Source organism: Emiliania huxleyi (assembly GCF_000372725.1).
Source record: "Emiliania huxleyi CCMP1516 chromosome Unknown EMIHUscaffold_20, whole genome shotgun sequence".
In the NCBI taxonomy this organism is placed as follows: Eukaryota; Haptophyta; order Isochrysidales; family Noelaerhabdaceae; genus Emiliania; species Emiliania huxleyi.
This window is the reverse complement of record NW_005200600.1, coordinates 296,224-314,262: the sequence shown is the minus strand read 5'-3', so window position 1 is coordinate 314,262 and position 18,039 is coordinate 296,224. Positions and strand designations below refer to the sequence as shown.

The 18,039-nt window shown below is 68.0% G+C and overlaps 6 protein-coding genes across 6 annotated transcripts in view; 3 read left to right on the top strand and 3 right to left on the bottom strand.

Annotated features, from left to right (window-relative positions):
• The window catches only part of EMIHUDRAFT_449834 (hypothetical protein), a 2,133-nt gene extending 1,811 nt beyond the window's left edge, over positions 1 to 322 (bottom strand). The window contains exons 1-2 of the mRNA XM_005781614.1: positions 295 to 322; positions 153 to 219 (exon numbers count right to left, since the gene is read on the bottom strand). The gene's annotated coding sequence lies outside the window, so the exon portion shown is untranslated. The remainder of the gene's footprint in view (positions 1 to 152; positions 220 to 294) is intronic.
• Positions 323 to 1,182: 860 nt separating this feature from the next.
• On the bottom strand, positions 1,183 to 2,352 carry EMIHUDRAFT_434622 (hypothetical protein; the record flags this gene model as incomplete). The annotated part of the gene is made up of 2 exons (XM_005781613.1): positions 1,664 to 2,352; positions 1,183 to 1,358 (listed from the first exon to the last, which is right to left on the bottom strand). Coding segments are annotated over exons 1-2 (858 nt in total), but the record flags the coding sequence as incomplete, so codon positions are not given.
• A 4,179-nt stretch (positions 2,353 to 6,531) lies between these two features.
• On the top strand, positions 6,532 to 8,532 carry EMIHUDRAFT_203804 (hypothetical protein; the record flags this gene model as incomplete). The annotated part of the gene is made up of 1 exon (XM_005781612.1): positions 6,532 to 8,532. One exon carries the CDS (start codon positions 6,532 to 6,534, stop codon positions 8,530 to 8,532), a length of 2,001 nt encoding a protein of 666 aa, XP_005781669.1.
• Positions 8,533 to 9,603: 1,071 nt separating this feature from the next.
• EMIHUDRAFT_203802 (hypothetical protein) lies at positions 9,604 to 9,921 on the bottom strand (the record flags this gene model as incomplete). Its single annotated transcript, XM_005781611.1, has 1 exon — positions 9,604 to 9,921. One exon carries the CDS (start codon positions 9,919 to 9,921, stop codon positions 9,604 to 9,606), a length of 318 nt encoding a protein of 105 aa, XP_005781668.1.
• A 1,643-nt stretch (positions 9,922 to 11,564) lies between these two features.
• On the top strand, positions 11,565 to 14,167 carry EMIHUDRAFT_203800 (hypothetical protein; the record flags this gene model as incomplete). Its single annotated transcript, XM_005781610.1, has 6 exons — positions 11,565 to 12,173; positions 12,273 to 12,309; positions 12,589 to 12,716; positions 13,214 to 13,468; positions 13,642 to 13,724; positions 13,957 to 14,167. 6 exons carry the CDS (start codon positions 11,565 to 11,567, stop codon positions 14,165 to 14,167), a joined length of 1,323 nt encoding a protein of 440 aa, XP_005781667.1.
• A 2,639-nt stretch (positions 14,168 to 16,806) lies between these two features.
• EMIHUDRAFT_434619 (hypothetical protein) overlaps positions 16,807 to 18,039 on the top strand; it is a 1,860-nt gene continuing 627 nt past the window's right edge. Inside the window, exon 1 of the mRNA XM_005781609.1 lies at positions 16,807 to 17,582. Within this exon, the coding sequence (XP_005781666.1) occupies positions 16,849 to 17,582 (734 nt within the window). The 5' untranslated portion in view covers positions 16,807 to 16,848. The remainder of the gene's footprint in view (positions 17,583 to 18,039) is intronic.

Genomic DNA, 18,039 nt, shown 5'->3' with positions numbered 1-18,039 from the left:
GTGGGGGGGAATGACCACACCTCAGCTTTGAAGATAGGGTCGGGGGTTGGCGACCCCACTCCTTTTCCGATTTTCAAGGAGAGAGAGAGGGGGGGCAAGGGAAAGACAGACTAAAAAGGGGTGGGAGGCCGGGAAAGGCCCAAGAAGAGGCCCCGGTCGAGCTGCATCAGGGCGTAGAGCACGCCCGTCATCTGCCTGCGGTGCAGCTCGACGCCGCCCCTGGTTAGGGCGGCATGGGCTGTGAGGAGAGAACGACCCCCCCCCCCCCCCCGTCTGCCGACGGCGAAGCCGCGCCTCTCCGCAAGGGCCCACAGCGCCGCCACCTTTGGCAAGCTGGGCTGCTCCTGCCTCTCGAGCTCCTGTCGGAGCAAGTACCCAATCTTGCGCCCCGCGTCCGCACCGCCCTGCAGCTCGAGCGACCCCTCGAGGCAGCGCATCTGCCCCTCGGCGTGGTCGAGCCGAACGAAGTGCTGCAGCATCCGGTCGTACCTGGGAGTGTCTCGGAAGTGTCTCGGAAGTGTGCCGGAAGTGTGCCGGAAGTGTGCCGGAAGTGTCTCGGAAGTGTCTCGGACGTGCGCGCCTACCCTCCTACCCTCCACCACCGCCCACCCCTGCGACGCCTCTTCTCCCTCCCCGCCTCTCTCCTCTCCTGCCGCCTCTCTCCTCCCTCCCTGCCGCCCCTCTCTGCTCTCTGCCCCGTCTCAACATCATGCCGGTCGCGGCACTCCAGAGTGGCGGGCGCTGTCGGCAGGTCGCTGTCCGCGGCATCCGGCCGGGTGATGGTTGGCTGTGTGGGAGAGAGAGATGGAGGCGGCTGCTAGGAGAGGAGGAGAGGAGGAGAGGAGGAGAGGAGGAGAGGAGGAGAGGAGGAGAGGAGGAGAGGAGGAGAGGGTGCGGACGTGGGCATCTGGGGGGCAGTACGCTCGCTGGTCGGGCGTGCGCCATTCCTCAACCATCCTGCAGAGCACCTGAGAGGGGCGACACGCCGCGGCGAGTGCGCGTGAGTCTGCTCTTGGCCGCGGCCCTCCTTGAGGAGGCGAGGAAGGGAGGAGAGGAGGAGGGGAGAGGGGAGGCGAGGAGGAGGGGAGGAGGGGAGGAGGGGAGGAGGAGGGGAGGAGGAGGGGAGGAGGAGGGGAGGAGGAGGGGAGGAGGGGAGGGCAAGAAGGGTTTGCCGCCCGGGGGGCAGAGCACTTGGTACGCGACGGCCGCCTCGTCGTGCCGAAAGGCGCCGTTGATGATGCGGTAGTACGTCGCCGTCGTCGGCGCCACGCCGCCGTGCCGCATGGTGGCCAGCGTCTCCTCCGCCGCCGCAAAGTCGCGCGCGGCCGTGAAGACGGAGACTAGCTCGTGGTACACGCCTGCAGCACCGGGCCCCTCCTCTCTCTCTCTCTCTCTCTCTCTCCATCTCTCGTCGGCACCGACTTTGTCGCGCAGGCCTCCCCACAGCTCCCCCACAGCTCCCCCACCTCTCCTCCGTGCCCCTCCTCCTTCTCCCTGCGTCGCTTCGGCGGCGGGCGAAGGGGGGGAGTGTCCTTCGCGCTCCGTGAGAGGGGTGCGGGGTGCGCAGGCGGCCCGCCCCCCCCTGTCCCCTGGACGCCAGAGCGACTGACTGCCCGGCCGGCGGTATGGCTCGCGGAAGGAGGCTTCAGAGGCAGAGGCGCACCGAGGTCCGCGGCGAGCCCTTCCTCCTTCATCTTCCCGAGGAGCTGGAGGGCGGCACCCTTGTCCGCGCCGCACCCCTTGAGCAGCGCGGCGTACGTCGCCGCTGTCCGCCCCATCCCCTCCCGCTGCGCAAGCGCCGCGCTGCAAACCTCCTCCGCCTCGGCGACGGAGCGTGTCACTGCGATCGCCTCGACATACGCGTCGAGCACGCGGGCGTCGGAGGCCTCGCCGCTCGCCGTGAGGGCCTCAAAGAGCTCGATCACGGCGCTGTACCGCCCCTCCTTCCTCGCCTGCAGGATCCCTTGCGACGCCCGCCGCCCATCGCCGCCCTCGCCGACTGCAGCTGTGCTGCCCGCAGTGCTCCCGTCCGCACCCTCGGCGGTGGCCTCGCGGGGGACTATCGCCGCGAGGTCGCGCGGCTCGTCCGGCGCCTGTGTCGCCGGTGCATTGACCGTGCCGCTCGCCGGCGGCGACGCGCTGCCCGCGACCTCTGCCGGCTCGGCGGCAGCGGCCGAGGGAATGGCAGAGAGCCCGCGCCGTGGCAGCGTCACACACGGCGCAGCTGCCGCCACGCTGCCGCTGCCCGGCCAGCGCGCGTGCGACGGCGGCCGGATCAGCCCGCGCGCCAGCGCCCGCCGGGCGAGAGCTGAAAGAGGGCGCGGTCGCACGAGGGAACCCAGCATGCTCGTGATGGCGGTCAAAAATAAACCCGTATCTGCAAGCACTCGTTTGCGTTTGTCGGCGCTGCGCGGCGTCACCCTAGGCGTCACTGTGCGTGTGGCCGCCCTGGACTCTCGCGTGTCTCACGCGTCCGCGCCAGCAGGGAGACGCACGCACGCGACGACGACGACCACCCGAACGAAGAAGCTTCTTTTGTAGAAGGCTAGGATTGAGAGAAGTCGGAGGATTGTGAGCAGCACTCACTCCTCGCAATCGTAGCATCTCTGTGCGATTGTGAGCACCCACGCTCGCAATCCTACACCTTCTAGGACTAAGAGCAGCTCCGCTCCCAAGATACTGGTGACGCCTACGACTACTACCAGCGCGCTCGCAATCCGAGCAAAGTCTAGGATTGCGAGCAGCTGGTGTGTGGTGACGGGAGGCGTCTCGGTGGTCTCAGGCCCAGTGAGGTAGTGCATCAGACTATCCCGGATCCTGCTGAACAAGCTCCTCTTGTAGCTCGATCGGTCACACCGCCATCGCCGTCGGGGAGAGGGGGGACGACACTGCTTCGGCAGCGTGCACCTCGATCCTGTACCGTGTTTGTTATGACCCCCCCCAATGAACACACCAGTGAGGGAGGGCGAGACGATCGAGGGGTCCCGTACCATGCGGAATCGACCCTATCCAGTGCTCAAGTGCTCAAGCAGCACGGCTCACAATCCTAGCAACATGCCTCCGAGCTCCGTGCTCCGATTGCGAGCAGTGCTGCTCGAGAGTGATTTGTCGGACTGGCCGCTCTCGTCGCACCAGATGCCAAAGCTATTGCCTCCATGGTGTCGCTTGCGGTCCGGCGTGAGCAGCGACGCGCAGCCGCTGTTCCCGCCGACGTTCAGGTCGCGCAGCTCGCCGTTGCCGGCGACGGGCGCGACGGCAAAAGGCGCGGTCGTGGTGCTGGCCGAGGGGCTCGAGTGAGTCCCTCACCTAGTGTCCCCGGTAGGCAAACTTTATTCAAGATCGGACCCCTGTCCACGCCCAAGCTGCGACTGGCAATCCCTCACCTTTCCGCTCTCGCGCCGCCGCCCGAGCGCACGCGAGTACTTCTCGATCAGCGGCTCGGCGGTGACGAGAAACGCATTTGGAATTTTAGGCAGGACCTCCACGTCCATGGTGTTGCGATCGCTTGAGCCAATCTCAAGCAGGATCGGCGTGGCGTCTACCGGAATAGGGAGCGCGCCGTCCAAGAGCATGCCAACCTGCATCGGTGCCATTAGCCTCGTGCACGCATCGCACGACCTGGCGCACGTGCGGCGCACTTTTGTGGTGCAGTTCAGCGTGCCTTGGCGCTTCATTCTCTCACACGTGCTCGCAGGCTGCAGCAAGTTGCGGCAGGTTTGGAGGTGCTCCATGTCTGCAGCGGAGGTACCGACCGCCAGCGCGAGCATTGTGAAAAAACAGGTACCGTCACCGCCTCGGCGCACGGCGTACTGCTGAGCGCCAGCGATGAGCTCCGTTTGACTTGCGAAACTTACGGCGTGACCGACCGGCGTGACTTGGTTAACAGACCTTGTTATTGACAAGAAAATACATCCTATGGCGCTTTGCGCTGGTCTATGAGAGGTTGAGGTGCGAGCCCTGGAGGCCCTGGGGATGGGGGGAGACTACCCGCGGGCCTAGAAGGCCCGCGCGCAGGGGGGTGGGACATCGAGATTGAAGGCGGAGGTGGAGGCGGCGGAGGCTCGGCGAGCACGGCTGGGAGCGGCAGAGGATTCAGGATCGGTGCAAGCACTGATCTGAGAAGAGGGGTGGCTTTGGTTGGTCACGATCGGGACGGATGACACGTCTGTCTGATGCAGACAGACATGCGGTCACCCTCGATTCCTGTTTGTTGAATGATGAAGCCCTCTTCGATGCAGTCGCAGGAGTGATAACCCATCGAGGTGGGAGCCGCCTGCGGCATACTGAATCCTCCACCAGTGGCGCAAGCCCGCTCGTCCCGACGCTGGAGCGACTCGTCCACCTTCCCAGCCACACCCTGCACAGCAGCATCCTCCTCCTCCTCACTGTAGTTGTCCCACCCGTCGTCGGAGTCGTCGCCACGGCGCTCGAAGCGGCAGCAGAGCTCCTCTTCCTCTGCTTCCTCTGCTAGCAGCTGCGCCAGCACTGCCTCCCACTCAGGGTCGGCAGCAGAGCCAGCATCGCTTTGAGCAGAGCAGCGCATTGCCACGTCCTCGTCGCAGAGCTCCACCGCGGCGAGAGACGTGGTGACAGTGGCGACCGACGTGCCAGTGGCGCGGCTGGCATCGCCAGCAGCGAGGCCGCCAGCATCGCCCCCGCGCACCGCGGCCATGTTTGTCCCCGTTACGCCATGGTTAACACGTGCGCGTGCGCGTGCGCTGATCAAGGCTGGCGCCTCAGCAACACCCCAGGGGCTGTGTCGGTTGCGGACGGATCAGATGGAGCGATGGCTGAGGTGGTGTAGCTAGCTCTGAGCAAAAACGCCAAAAAAATCGGCGCCTGCGGCGGGCCAGCCTCCGCGCTCCGGCGGCGCCTGCGGCGGGCCGCTGGGGCCTCCGCCCCAGACCCCGTTTACACCCGAGCTATGCCCCACGACCTGAGCCGGAGCCGGAGCTAAAATTCTTTTGTGTGTGTGTGCCAGTCCGCGCCAGTCTGCGCCCTTGTCGTGCCAGTGTGCTGTGAGAGAGGCTTGTATTTTGACCGCGCAAGACAAAGGGTGGCTAAGGGCTCTGCCCGCAAGGCGCCCGCGCGCGTCGCCGACGCAGTGTACCATTGACTAATCCCGGAATACACAACAAGTTTGGCTAACTCCATAACATAACGCTTCCTTCGATTGGACGGACGAAATGATCGCGGAAAAGCGGGACCGCATCGCGACATCGGGGGTTCACCATATGCCGAGCATATACTCGGCCTGCCATGCGCGCCGCGCGCGCGCGCCTCGCCCGAGCGCAGCCACCTGCGGACCTGGCCAGCCTGTTCCTGGCTCGTGCCCAGCCTCTCCTTCCGCTGCCGCCAGGAGCCTCGCAGTCCCGCCAGCCATCACGCTGCAGAGCCTGCGTAGACGCCACAGACCTCAGACGCCAATTCTGCAGCCCACGCAGCCCTGGCAACTCGAGGGCCAGCAGTATACGACGACGACGACATCTCACACCCCGCGCTGACCAGCGCCATCAGCCCCTCACGGCCCGGCCCAACCTTCCCTTCCCCACGCTCCCACCACCGCGTGTCGTGTCATGAAGCATGATTGATAGACATAGAAAGCATGAACCATCGAAAGGTCTGATCTCCAAAAAGAGCTGTCGGCCTGCCGCGCGCGCCCGCGCCCCGCCCCTTTTGCGCAGCAACACCTTAAACTTCGTGGCCCTCCAAATTCGGGTCGGAGCGCAGCGGAGTGGGCCCCGAGTTTGAAAAAGGCGACGGACGCTTGCGTCCTAGCCTCCAACAACGCCTCCCCGGCGCAGAGGGGCCCCCGGAGGGATGCTCAACCGCACCACGCCACGCCGCTTGCGGCGGTCCTGTTCCCAGCTCTGCTGCCGTTATTTCTTTTTTTGAGACCTGAAGTCTTGTCGGGTCCGGCTAGCGGCTCGGGTGTTGGTGTGCTGGAGTTGCCTTTGAGCTAACTGCGTAATGAGGGCGCTCCCGTGCCTGCTCGTCATCCTCGTGCTGAGCGCTGTCCTCTTGCAGCTGCTGCCGCGCGCTCGACCTGCTGCCGGCCGAGCCACTGCCAGCGCCTCGCGCGACCTGCACCTCGAGAACCATCACCTGCAGGCCGAGCTCAAATCTCTGCGCGACCGGCTCGCATCGACGCCCATCGTGGTCAAAGATCGTGCATCTGCAGCGGCAGCGGCTGAGGCGCAGTCGAGCTCCACCGCCGCCTCTGTCGCCTCCTCCACCTCCTCTGCCTCCGCCGCCTCCTCACCCTCACCGTCCGCCTCCGCCTCCGCCTCCGCCTCCGCCTCCGCCTCCGCCTCCGCCTCCGCCGCCGCCGCCGCCGCCGCCGCCGCCGCCGCCGCCAGCGCCACAGTCAGCAAGGCGTGCGCAGCCGGCTGCGAGGCGAATGGCGGGAACTGCAACCGCCAGCTCGGGCGGTGCGACTGCCCGCCGCTGAGGCAGGGGGACGCGTGCGAGAAGAGCGCGGCGCCGCGCTGCGCCGAGCAATGGGGCCTCTCGCTGCCTCTCCCTCCGTGCATGGCCCTCGCGGAGCGGGAGAGCGCACACCTCGAGTTCCCGCCGACGTGCGAGTGCTTGATGGAGTGCCACGCGCTCAACCTGCGGGTGGTCTACGTCGACAACTGCGTCAACGTCTCGGGCAAGCCGCTGGCGCCGCGGGGGAAGGATCCGCCGGCGCCGGCCTCGCACCCGTTCGAGGACCCGTTCGGGGACGGCCGATGGCTGCGCCAGGCGTACTTCCCCTCGCGGCGGGACCCTCCCGTCTCTGCGGCGGCGCTGCTCGCGAGGAACCGCGAGCTTGGGGCGCGGCTGAGCGCGAACGCGAGCGCGACTGTCCGAGCGAACCGCTGCAGCGGCCGAGGCATTCTGACGGATCTGATGCCGTGGGCGCCGCCGCGGTACAAGGGGCGCGGCCCCGCGTGCCACTGCTTCCCGGGCTGGTACGGTGTCCGGTGCGACTTGACCGAGCCTCCGCAAGAAGTCTCGCGCCTGTCCAAGGTCAGCTGCGTGCACGACTGCTCCGGCCGCGGTTTCTGCCGGCTCAACTTTTGCCACTGCGTACCGGGCACGTGGGGCGTGGACTGCTCCAGTGGGGCGCCGGACGCGGACGCAGCGGCCGCAGCGATGGCGCGGGCGCACGCCCAGTCTTCGTCCCGTGGCGCGTGGCCAATCTCGAACTGGAGTCGCGGGATGATGCGGCAGGGGCTTCCTCGCCCCATCGGCCCGCCCCCCGCGCTCCGCATCTACGTGTACGACTTGCCGCCGCGCTTCAACATATGGCTGGCCTCTCACTTTCGCGAGCCGGGGAGGTGGGACCAGTCGTACCTCTACTCGGCGGACCTGAAGATGCACCGCTGGCTGCTGCGCTCTCCGCACCGCACGCTCGACCCGGAGGAGGCTGACTTCTTCTTCATCCCGGCCTACCTCTCCCTCGGGTTCTACGACTTTGAGCTCGGCCTCTACTGGCTCGCGCAGCGCGGCGCGGCAATGATGCGCGAGCTGCTGGCGTACGTGCAGAGCGCGTGGCCGTACTTTGCCCGCCGCAAGGGCGCCGACCACGTGCTTGTGATGACAAACGACAAGGGAGCGACCTTCATCCGGTGGTCCGTGCCGCAGCTCGAGAAGGTGGTGCTCGTCACGCAGTGGGGGTGGAAGAAGTCGCACATCCACCGCCCGGGCCAGGACGTCGTCGTGCCGCCGATGCTCAAGGTGGACAAGCTGCTGCACGAGTCGCCCTTCCTCCGCCACTCGCAGTCCGCGGAGGCGTCCGCACGCGCCTCGGCCTTCGCCGCCGACAACGACCGCGGCGCGTGGCGCTACCTGCTCTCCTTTGTCGGCTCGGTCCGCTTCCACACGCCGGGCTACTCGTTTGGCGTGCGGCAAAAGATCTTCCGGCAGTACAACGCCACGGAGGGCTTCCTTCTACGCGACCTCCGGGGCGACTCCACGCATGGGGTGCACAAGAAGCTCGAGCCGGCAGAGTACCTGGCGGTGCTGCAGCAGTCCAAGTTCTGCCTCGCCCCCTCGGGCATGGGCTTCTCGACCCGGGTCTACGAGTCCATCGCACAGGGCTGCGTGCCGCTCATCATTCAAGACGACCCGACGACAAACACGTCCGTCGACTCGGCCTATGCGGAGCTGCTGCCGTACGACCGCTTCTCGCTGCGGCTCTACCAGTCGGACATCCCGCGCCTCGAGTCGCTGCTGCGCGCGGTCCCCCTCTCCCGGTGGCGCCAGCTGCGCAAAGGCCTGGCCTGTGTTTGGTCGCGCATCCTCTGGCTCCACCCGGACAACGAGGCGCCCGGGGCGCAGGTCTCGGTCGAGGAGTCCAAGCGGGCGACCACAACCTCCCTCGGCCGCGAGAGCGGGCTGGAGGAGCACGACGCCTGGCACGCCCTCCTCGAGACGCTCCGCCGGCGCGCGCTCCTGCGGCGTGGCGTCAAGCCGCCCGTCTTCGACTGGCGCTCCCCGGCAGCCAGCTGCGATCGGGGGACGGTCCCGTTGGCGTTGCACACATGAGCCGTGTGTAAGGGAGCGGAAGGCGTTTATTTATTTATTTCTGCTTCACGGTGGTGCTCACGGAAAATGCAAAAATAATCCAATCCACAGAGAGCTCACTTGGCCTCTTGCAAATAAAGACTGCGGAAAGCACCACCCTGAATAGAGCCCGCCCAGCATCTGACTCCGCTCCCTAAGTCGAAGAGGAGCATCATCCAGTCTCACCCACTTCGCTCGCTGCCCACTGTCTCCGCTCCCTCCCGCTTGAGCCGCCGTCGCGGCCCTCGTTCGTCGCCACTGGCGTGTTGGCCTGTCCCCACGTTACCCCCTTTATCCCTCCTGGCCTCCGCGACTCCCTCAAGCCTCAAGGCCGGTGGGCCTCCTTCCACCAGCGAAGAGCTTCCTCAGCTATGCGCGCCGTAGCCTCATCATCGAGCTGATCTCCACCTCTGCACGCCACCGCTCCCGTCGCCGCCTCAGCCACGACTTGCAAGTTCCTCGTGACCCCGGCGCCACGGTCCCTCCGGCTCTTCTCCGAGAGATCATCTACCAGTGCTGGCAACACCCCCCCGACGGCAGGGGCTAGTGCATCGTACCCGTCCTCATCCAGCACCCTATAGCGTGAGCCCTTCAGCGCAGCGACATGCGCTACCCTCAGCGTCTTCTCAGCGTATTGGAGTCGGGTGCCGCCTGGGCTACTTTGCTGATCGCCGTCCCCGTCTGCGCTCGCGCTACTCTGAGGAACCATTTAGCCTGCTCCCTATTCCCCAGGCAGGCGCCGCTAAGCAAGTGCGCCACATCGTCGCTCTAGGCGGGTTCTCATCTTCCTCGGTCCATTGCTGCGCGGCTTTCCGCACGAACAAGTCAATCTCACACGCTCGCGCCGTGCTGATCCTTGATCCAAATCTCAAACCGCCCCGTTTTTAACCAAACGAGCCGCCCCCCCCTCGGACACGTCCCTCCCTGTCCTCTCCACTGGTTCCTCTACTTATAGCCTCCATCCAGCCCCGACCCAACGGGGACGCCACTTAACCCCTCGCCATGCCCCTCGCCCAGCCAGGGATGTACAATGGTCAATGCTGTCTTACTTAATTAAGGTCCGACCTGCGCTCCCTGCACCGGCACACCGACTCGGTATTTAGGCTGTATCCTCGGTCGCGCTGTCGCTACCTTCCACCGCTTCGCCTTCGTCTCCTTGCTGCGCAGCAGGGTGTAGTTCGGGCCCACCTCCGCCACGCTGTCCAGCACGTGGGCGGCGCTCGCCATCTCGACCGCGTCGTCCTCCGGCGGAAGCTCTGCGTCGCCCGCGGCCGCTCCCCGAGCGCGCTCGTCGCGCATCCGCTCGTGGTGGGCCTGCCGACGCGCCACGCCGGCGCCCGTGTGCCTCGCCGCCGCGTCCGGCGACGGCATCGATCGCTGCCACAGGTCGTCCCACAGGTGTCATCCCACAGGGTCGTCCAAAAGAGGACGCATCCAAACCGCCGCATTTCGCCCGCCGACGAAGAAAGTCTCCCACTCGCGCCCTCCCCAAATCTCGAGTCGTCTCTCTTTGAACATACAACCATACTAGTAAATAAAAGCGGAACACAGACAGAACAACACCCACAGAGCATTCAGCCACAGTTCATACTTCATTCATCCAGCCAACACAGAAACGATCCCGAATGATTTGCACATAGAGTGATGGAAGCCTCAGTTGTTCGTTAGCACCGAGGGCCTGAGAGATGGCTCGTGCGTGCGCAGCTGCAGTCAATTGTCCAAGGTCGCGATAATGGATGCCATCCTACACCCTTCGCAAACCTGTACAGAACCTGAGGGAGGGTGTAGAGGATGTAGAGTGTAGAGCGCTGTAGAGCTGTAGAGATGTAGAGCGCTCTGGAGCGCTGTAGAGCTCTAGAGCTCTACATCGGGCGCGGGACGAACTGCGTGCGTTGTAGAGCGATGTAGAGCGCGATTTTGCTGTAGAGTTTGTTGTAGAGGCTCTACAACCAACCCGCCGGGAAGGCAGTGACTCAAAGAGGTCGAGTCGCACTAATGGGATGTCTCCGAGCTTACTGGAGCTCTAATGGACGGCCCTGACTATCCCTGACACACAGAGAGTCACTCTGATGGCACACAACACCCCATAACTGCGTCATCACCAGCCTGCCATGCGTCGCCGGTGCCGCATTCATCGCAGTGCTTCTTTAGCAGGCGGTGGACTGTCGGCGGCGAGGACGGTCGCATTTGCGCAAGGCGAGGCGAGCATTCAGACGCGTTGCATGCGCCATGACTCGCGCCAGCGCGTGCGGGAGCTCCTGGCTGAGCGTTGAGTCCAGGCGAGTTGCGCTGGCCACTATCGCTACGCCGAGCCGAGCTGACGCGCCGAGGCGCCGGCCAGTCACAGCCGTGAGGCATGCCACAGCAGCAGAGGCACCTCCCACCCACTGGGCGGGCGGACAGAAGGCCAGGGCAGCACTGGCGAGTGCAACGCGCCTCATGTCGGAGAGCGACCGTGCCTCGTTCGCCGCTTATCATCTTACCTTATATTTCCCCGTGTCCTGTTTTCCGTTTCAGCAGAGTGAAGCCGCCACCCAGCACACATGTACATGGTGCCCCTCGGCAAGGAGCGCGCTCCGGCGCCGTCCACGACGTCGTCCGCCGCCGAGGACGCGGCGCCGGCGCAGCACTGAGGTTCGCAGCACCCGGCTGAGCGCTGAGGGAGGCGGCGAACCAGCTGAGCAACAAACTTTCGCACGCTCAGCACCTGGACGAGGTCACATGGACCACCAAGAACTGGCACGGGCTGCAGATGCAGCGCTTGTCTGTCGTCCTCCACACCGCCGTGGCGTGGCAGACGGTGAACGAGCTAGCGTGCGGGGAGAGCGGCATTGTGCACGGTGCGGAATGCATTGCCGTTCTTAACGGAGTCGCTTAGGCGGCTCCGGTGGTGAGCCGGTGTGTGTGCCAGTCCGCGCCAGTCCGCGCCCTTGTCGTGCCAGTGTGCTGTGACAGCGCTGGAATTTTTTTTCTCCAGTGCTCTGCCCTCGTCGCGACCGGTGCACTGGTCACCAATGCCGGAGGCGCCTGCTCCGTCCACGGCGCTAGCCGACGCGTCGACCGCGCCACCGGCCGAGAACGACGAACACTCTCTCATCTGGGCAATTCGCTGCCTCGAGTGTGACGTTGTCGAGAAATTCCTCACTGAGGGTGTGTGCCCGCCCGCGGCCGCTGCCTCCAGCGCATCCTTGCACGGCTCGCCTGCCAGCGGCGCCATCCTCGAGCCCGCGCCAACCCGCGTAGGTGTGACCCAGCGCCACCTTGATTGCGGGCTGCACGAGGTCGCGACTGGCGAGCGCCACTCGGTCGTGCACCAGGAGGCGCGGCTGCAGATAGCGACGCGGCTCGTCGAGTGCGGCGCCGACCCCGACAACCGGCAGCATGGGTGCGGAGGCACCCCGCTCCACCACACGCTTGCGGGCGGCTACGTCGAGCTCGTCGAGTTCCTGCTCGACGCGCGGGCGGACGTGAACGCCGCCAACCGATACGGGGTGCACCCGCTGCACATCGCCGTCAAGCGCGAGTACACCGACTGCATCGCGTGCCTGATGTCGCACGAGCTGCCGCTCGACAAGGTCAAGGAGGAGCTCGGCTGGGCCGTCCAGTACGATTTGGGCGACGCCGTCCGCTGCCTCCTCTCCAACGGCAGCGCCGCCAGGGCGGAGCGCGCACGCGCGTTGCTGGCCGCGCCTCTCACCGCTCTCCGCCGGCTGTCGACATAGGCGCTCCGCACGGCATGCGCGTGCTCTGCCCGTGGACGTGCGGCGCGCCGCGCTGCGGCTCCTCCCGCGACCACTCCCTGCCGCTCGGCTACTACCTCGTCCTCCGCGGCTGGCGCATCCCCGCGCTGCTCGACGTGCTGTCCAAGGGCGAGAGACAGTCTAGAAGCGGAAGGCCAGTCTGAGTGTGCTCCAACCAGCGCTCGAGACGGCACGTATTTGGCTGCACTCGACCGCCTTCGCCTCGCTCGTACTCACGCGGTGCTGAATACACTGCACAGTACCGCACCCCCTGATGTCGCTCGTCCTCACGCTGCAGGCTGGACAGAGCTGCAAGCCGCAACGGCGGCCGGCGAGACGGAGGCGGTGCGGCGGCTGCTCGACAGCGACGAGTCGGGGCTCGGGGAGGCGTCCATGCCGTACAAGGCGACCCTCCTCCACCTCGCCGTCTACTCGGGCGACCGTGACTTGCTGCAGGCACGACACGTCCGACACGCCCACGACACGCCCACGACACGCCCACGACACGCCCACGACGCATCCACGACACGCCCACGACACGCCCACGACGCATCCACGACACGTCCGCGACACGTCCGCGACACGCCAAGACGCCCTTGCGTGGCCCGCGGCACCACCGTGGCCCGCCTCATCGCCCGCCCGCTGATGCGTCGCCGGTCGCCCGTCTTCAGATGTTGCTCGAGCGCGGCTCGCCCGCGCTCACGCCGTCGGCCACCGATTGCTTCGGCCGCACCGCCCTATGCTACGCCGCGTGTAAAGAGGAGCCAGAGATGAGCTCGTTGCTGGTGCAGCATGGCTGCAACCAGGACGCGCAGGACCGCGACGGCCGCTCCGCGCTGCACATCGCCGCCGCCATGGGGCACGTCGAGCTGCTGCGATTGCTGCTCTCGTCCAACGCCGACCCCGCCGTCGCGGACGCGCAGCAGAACACCGCGCTGCACTACGCTGCGCTGGAGGCACGCGAGGGTGCGATCGCAGAGCTGCTCAGCTGGCCGGCGGTCAAGCCGCTCCTCGGGTACCGCAATGCGTCCGAGCTGCTGCCGCTCCACCTCTCGACAGCGGCCGGCGACAGCCGGTGCGTCGAGCGGCTGCTCGAGGCTAGCGGCGACGTCATCGACGTGCGCGTGCGCGACGAGGGGACGGCCGCGCACATGGCGTGCGAGAAAGGGCATGCTGAGGTGCCCACCGCCCTCGCCGCCGCCCCCGTCTGGGCTGCCGCCGCTCTCGCCCTCAGCAGCAGCAGCGCCACTGCCCTCGCCGCCACCGCCACCGCCGCCGCCCATTTTCCCGCCGTCCCCACCACCGCCGCCGCCACCGCCGCTCCCGCCACCGCCGCTTCCAGGTCCTCGAGGCGCTGCTGCGCAACGGCGCCGACATCGAGGCCCACGTCACTCCGCTCGAGGACCCGAGGACACCGCTGCACCTCGCGGCCGAGTGAGAACCATGCCCCAACAACCTCCGCCCATAGACACCCCCCCCCCCCCCCCGCGCCCCCGCTCTCGCCCCGCTGCACATGCCCTCCGCCCCTACAGCCCATAGACCCCCCCCACCCACGCCCCCGCTCTCGCCCCGCTGCACATGCCCTCCGAACTATCGCCATGGCCCCCGGACGACCTCCCACCCCCACGACCGTCTGCTCACGCGTGTGCCGCTGGCCGGCCCGCAGGTATGCGCACGAGGAGTGCGTCTCGCTGCTGCTTGAGCAGGGCGCCGACCCGACGGCGGAGCTGCCAACCTCGTTCCTGCAGCAGTTCAAGAACTTCCGCTTCCTCGTCCAGCTGCTCCGCCGCTCCTCCTGCCACGCCGCCGCCCTCTCGCAGCACTTCAAAGACGACGGGTGGAAGGAGTGCGTCAGCACGCTCGACAAGGCGCGATAGCAGTCCGCCTAAGGTAGCAGCAGGACGTCAACCACTGCTGTGGCATAGTGCCTATGGATAGAGCTTCCAGGAACACTCACCCGTTTGGCCGCCACTCGACGCCGTACAGTAGCTAGCACTGTGCGCCGGCCAAGGGAAGAGCACCCCCGAGCCGAGCCGAGCCGCACTTGAAGCCGCACGAGAGCCGCTCGGCGCCTGCACCCCCCCCCCCCTCTCCCTCCACCGTACCCCTCCCCCCTTCTTGCTGCCAGGCCATTGCGCAGCGCAAGAGCGGCCGCCCGCTGATGCTCACGAGCAGGACGGAGGGTAAGAACGGGAAGCGGTCAGGCGCCGACGCCTCGTGCGCGCTCGCATCAAGCCCGCGGCGTGCCAAGGACACGGGCAGCCGAAAGAGGAAGTCAAAGGGCGAGCGCGCCGCGGCGAGACAGGGCGCTGAGCAGCCAGGCGAGGCGGAGGGGCGAGGGTCGCTGTCGGAGGCGGCCTGTGACGGCGCCACTTGCGCGCCCGCGGACGGGTCGGCTGCGCGGCGCGATTGCCACCTCTCGAGCGTGCAGCACGAGTGGTGGCAGACAAAGTCGCACCTCGTGGTCGAGGTCCACTTTGCGCGTGCTTGCCCCGCCGAGGTGGGCCAGATCCGGGCCCGCTTTGAGGCCAATTCGGTGCTGGTGGATGCGGGGCCGTACCGGCTGTCGCTGTCGCCGTTCGCTGCCATCGATCCCACTGCGTGCAAGATCCTCCTCATCGGCGAGGGCGTGATGGCGCTGCAGCTCAGGAAGCGCACGGCGCGAAAGTGGCCCGCGCCAGAGCGCGAGGCGGCCGCCGCGTCGGAGGCGTCGAGCGTCGGTGCCGCCCGGGATGTGCAGCCCGCTCCACCCGCCGGCCCGGCAGTGGAGGCGCTTGTGGCGGCGGCGCAGTCCAAGGGGAGCAAGAAGCAGAAGCGGCGGAGCAGGCAGGAGATAGCGGCCGGCGGGCGCGTCTTGGCGGCGACGGAGGAGGCTGAGACCGCGCCCCTCGGTGCCGCCGAGCCGCTTGCTCCCCACGGCAGCGACGAGCAGTCGCTTAAGCCGCCGCTCGGCGACGCTGCGGGTCGGGGAGCGGTCGCCACGCCGGCGGAGGCGGAGGCGGATGGGCCAGACATGGACGAGCTAGACGACACCGCGCCTTTAGATGCCGCCGCCGCGGCGGCGGCGGCGCAGGCGGCGGCGGCGCAGGCGGCGGCGGCGCAGGCGGCGGCGGCGCAGGCGGCGGCGGCGCAGGCGGCGGCGCAGGCGCGGCGGCAGCAGCAGCGGGGCACTTTGTTCGAGATGCTCGAGGCGGCGCCGTCCGGCGACGATTCGGCGCTCGTGGAGCGGGTCCTGTCCGAGGCTGGCTGGCGGAGGGAGGTGCCCGCCGAGCCGCAGCTTGAGAAGCTGGTCTCGAAGCTCCTCTTCCAGCCCCGCCCGGCGCCGGCCGCCGCAAAGGCGGCCGCCGCCCTTGAGCGCGCGACGCGGCCTGGCGCCACCGCATTCATCGAAGCCAAGCTGCTCGAAGCCCTCGAGGAGGACACCATCTCAGCTGCGCCCGCGAGCGAGGCTGTGCCGTCCGTGGAGTGGCCGCCCGTGGCTGAGAAGGAGTGCCTCGACGATTTTGCGGTGGCGAAGCGCAGGGACAGGCACAAGAATGCCGTGGCCGACGCCAAGCCGCTCGCTGACGCCAAGCCGCTCGCTGACGCCAAGCCGCCGGCTGCGCCCGATCCGGCGCCGCCGCGAGACGAGCTGCCCGCTGCCGGCCGAGGTGGCCAGCTTGCGCCGCGAGGCGCGCGCGCCGGCAGCGTGGCGGATGAGTCACCGCCCTCCTGCGCCGAGGCTCGCGCTGCGGTGCCCGCCTTGCGGGCCCCCGTGGTGGTGCCCCCTCGCCCGCCCGCTGCTGCGCCGCCGGCAGAGCATTTGGCCCCTCCGCTCCTGCGCCACGACAGCGCACCCGGGCGCACCGCCTCGCCTTGGGCAGTCGCCGCCTCTCCCATCGCCGGTGCCGAGGCGGCGGGAGCGTCGGCGGGAGCGTCAGCGGGGGCGGGGCGCCGGCCACCGAGGCGGGCCGGGTCGGGAACCTACAACGGAGTCGCAGCGTTGCCTGCGCTGGGCGGGCACGGCCTCGGGGCCGCCTCGTTTGGTGCCGCCGCGTGGGGTCCTCCTGCCGTGCGCCGCCCTCCTCCCCCTCGCGCCGCCCCCGCGCCGCCCCCCGACCCGTCGCCGCCCCCCGCCGACCGTGGAGGCGCCCCCCTCGCCGAGCCGGCGGCCGGAGCCGCGGTGTTGGCCGAGGAGGAGCAGCAGCTCGAGCAGATGCACGACTTGGCTGACTCGATGATTGGCGACTTGTGGGACGCGCCGCTGCCGGCGCTGCCGGACCTCAGCGACGCGGTGCTCCCGCGCGAGAGCGCGCCGACGTCGCAGCTCGCCGCGCTCCGCAGCAAGTCTCTCGAGGCGCCCGCGCCGGCGTCCTCCACCTTCTCGTACGCATCTGGCACCCGCCCGTGGGGGGCGGCTGCCCCGCCGGCAGAGGGCTTCCCCGGACCGGCACCTCGGACGTCGCTCCCTGCGCCCTCCTCGCTGGCGGCGCTCGCTGCGCAGTCCGCCTCGCGACCCGTCGAGACGCGGCCGCCCGCCGAGGAGGCGGCGAGAAGCTGCTCTCGCGTTTGGGCGGCGATGGCCAGCAGCCGCGGGCAGCCGCCTGCTCCGGCGGGGCAGCCGCCGGCGCATAACGCAGCGGGCGTCCGGCGGCCAACACCCACGGCGTCGCCGCAGGCACAGACGCCCGCCCGCCTCTCGTCCGGGCCCCAAGACGTGACCAAGGACTGGCGCTGCCGCTGCGGCACCATCAACAAGGCGGGCACCTACCTCTGCTCCTCGCGCTCTTGCCACTGCTACTTTTGCCTCCGCTGCGGCCAGACGGGCCACCAGCAGCGCTTCTGCCGCCTCGCGCCCCCGCCCGACAGCGCGCCCGCCTCCCGCGGCGCGCCTCTTGGGCCCGGCTCCGAGACTCTTCCGGCGTGGCGCCCGGGGCAGCAGCAGGATGTCACGCGCGACTGGCGATGCAAGTGCGGCGTCGTCAACAAGGCGGGCTCGTTCATCTGCGCGAAGCGAGGCTGCCGCGTCTACTTTTGTCTGCACTGCGGCGGCCTCGGCCACCAGCAGCGCTTCTGCCGGCAGGCCGGCTCAGCAGAGGCCCCCCCAAGCGGTGGCTCAAGCGGCGCGAGCCCTGCCGCGAGCGCCGCGGCAGCTGGGGCGGGCAGGGAGGGAAGTGGGAGGGAGCGGCGCGGCCCAGCAGCCTCGAAGCGAGCGGTGGAGCCGGACGAGTCCGTGAGCGAGTGCGTCGTCTGCATGGACGCGCCGATCCAAGTCACGCTCTTCCCGTGCAAGCACAACATCACTTGCGCCAGGTGACCGCCCGCTTGCCCCCGCCCCCGTTGAGATGGCGCGACGAAGCACGTGCATGGGCTGGCCGCCGGCCCGCCTCGATTTTCGCCACTAATGAGTCAGCCGCTCATGGAGTTTTGTCTCGGTGTTCCGACTTGGATATGGGCACACGGCGGCAGGAACCGCGCTTTGGCCCGGGCGGCATTCGCACAGGAATTGCCGCCTGCCGTGCTGGCCAGAACATCGAAGGCCGGACCCGACAGCTTCGTAAGGCAAATTTTCGCCCTGAACCGAAATTCGATCGCCGAGCGCTTGCTGGATGGGTTGCTCGCCGCGAACGGGGTAATCGACCGCCATGCCGTGGAAGCCGCGCTGCGCACTGATGAACGAGACGACAACAGCATGTTCGGTCGCATACTTGACCTGCTCGAAGCCGAGAATTGGGCTCGCTCATGGACCCGCTAATGGTTCAGCATGGCA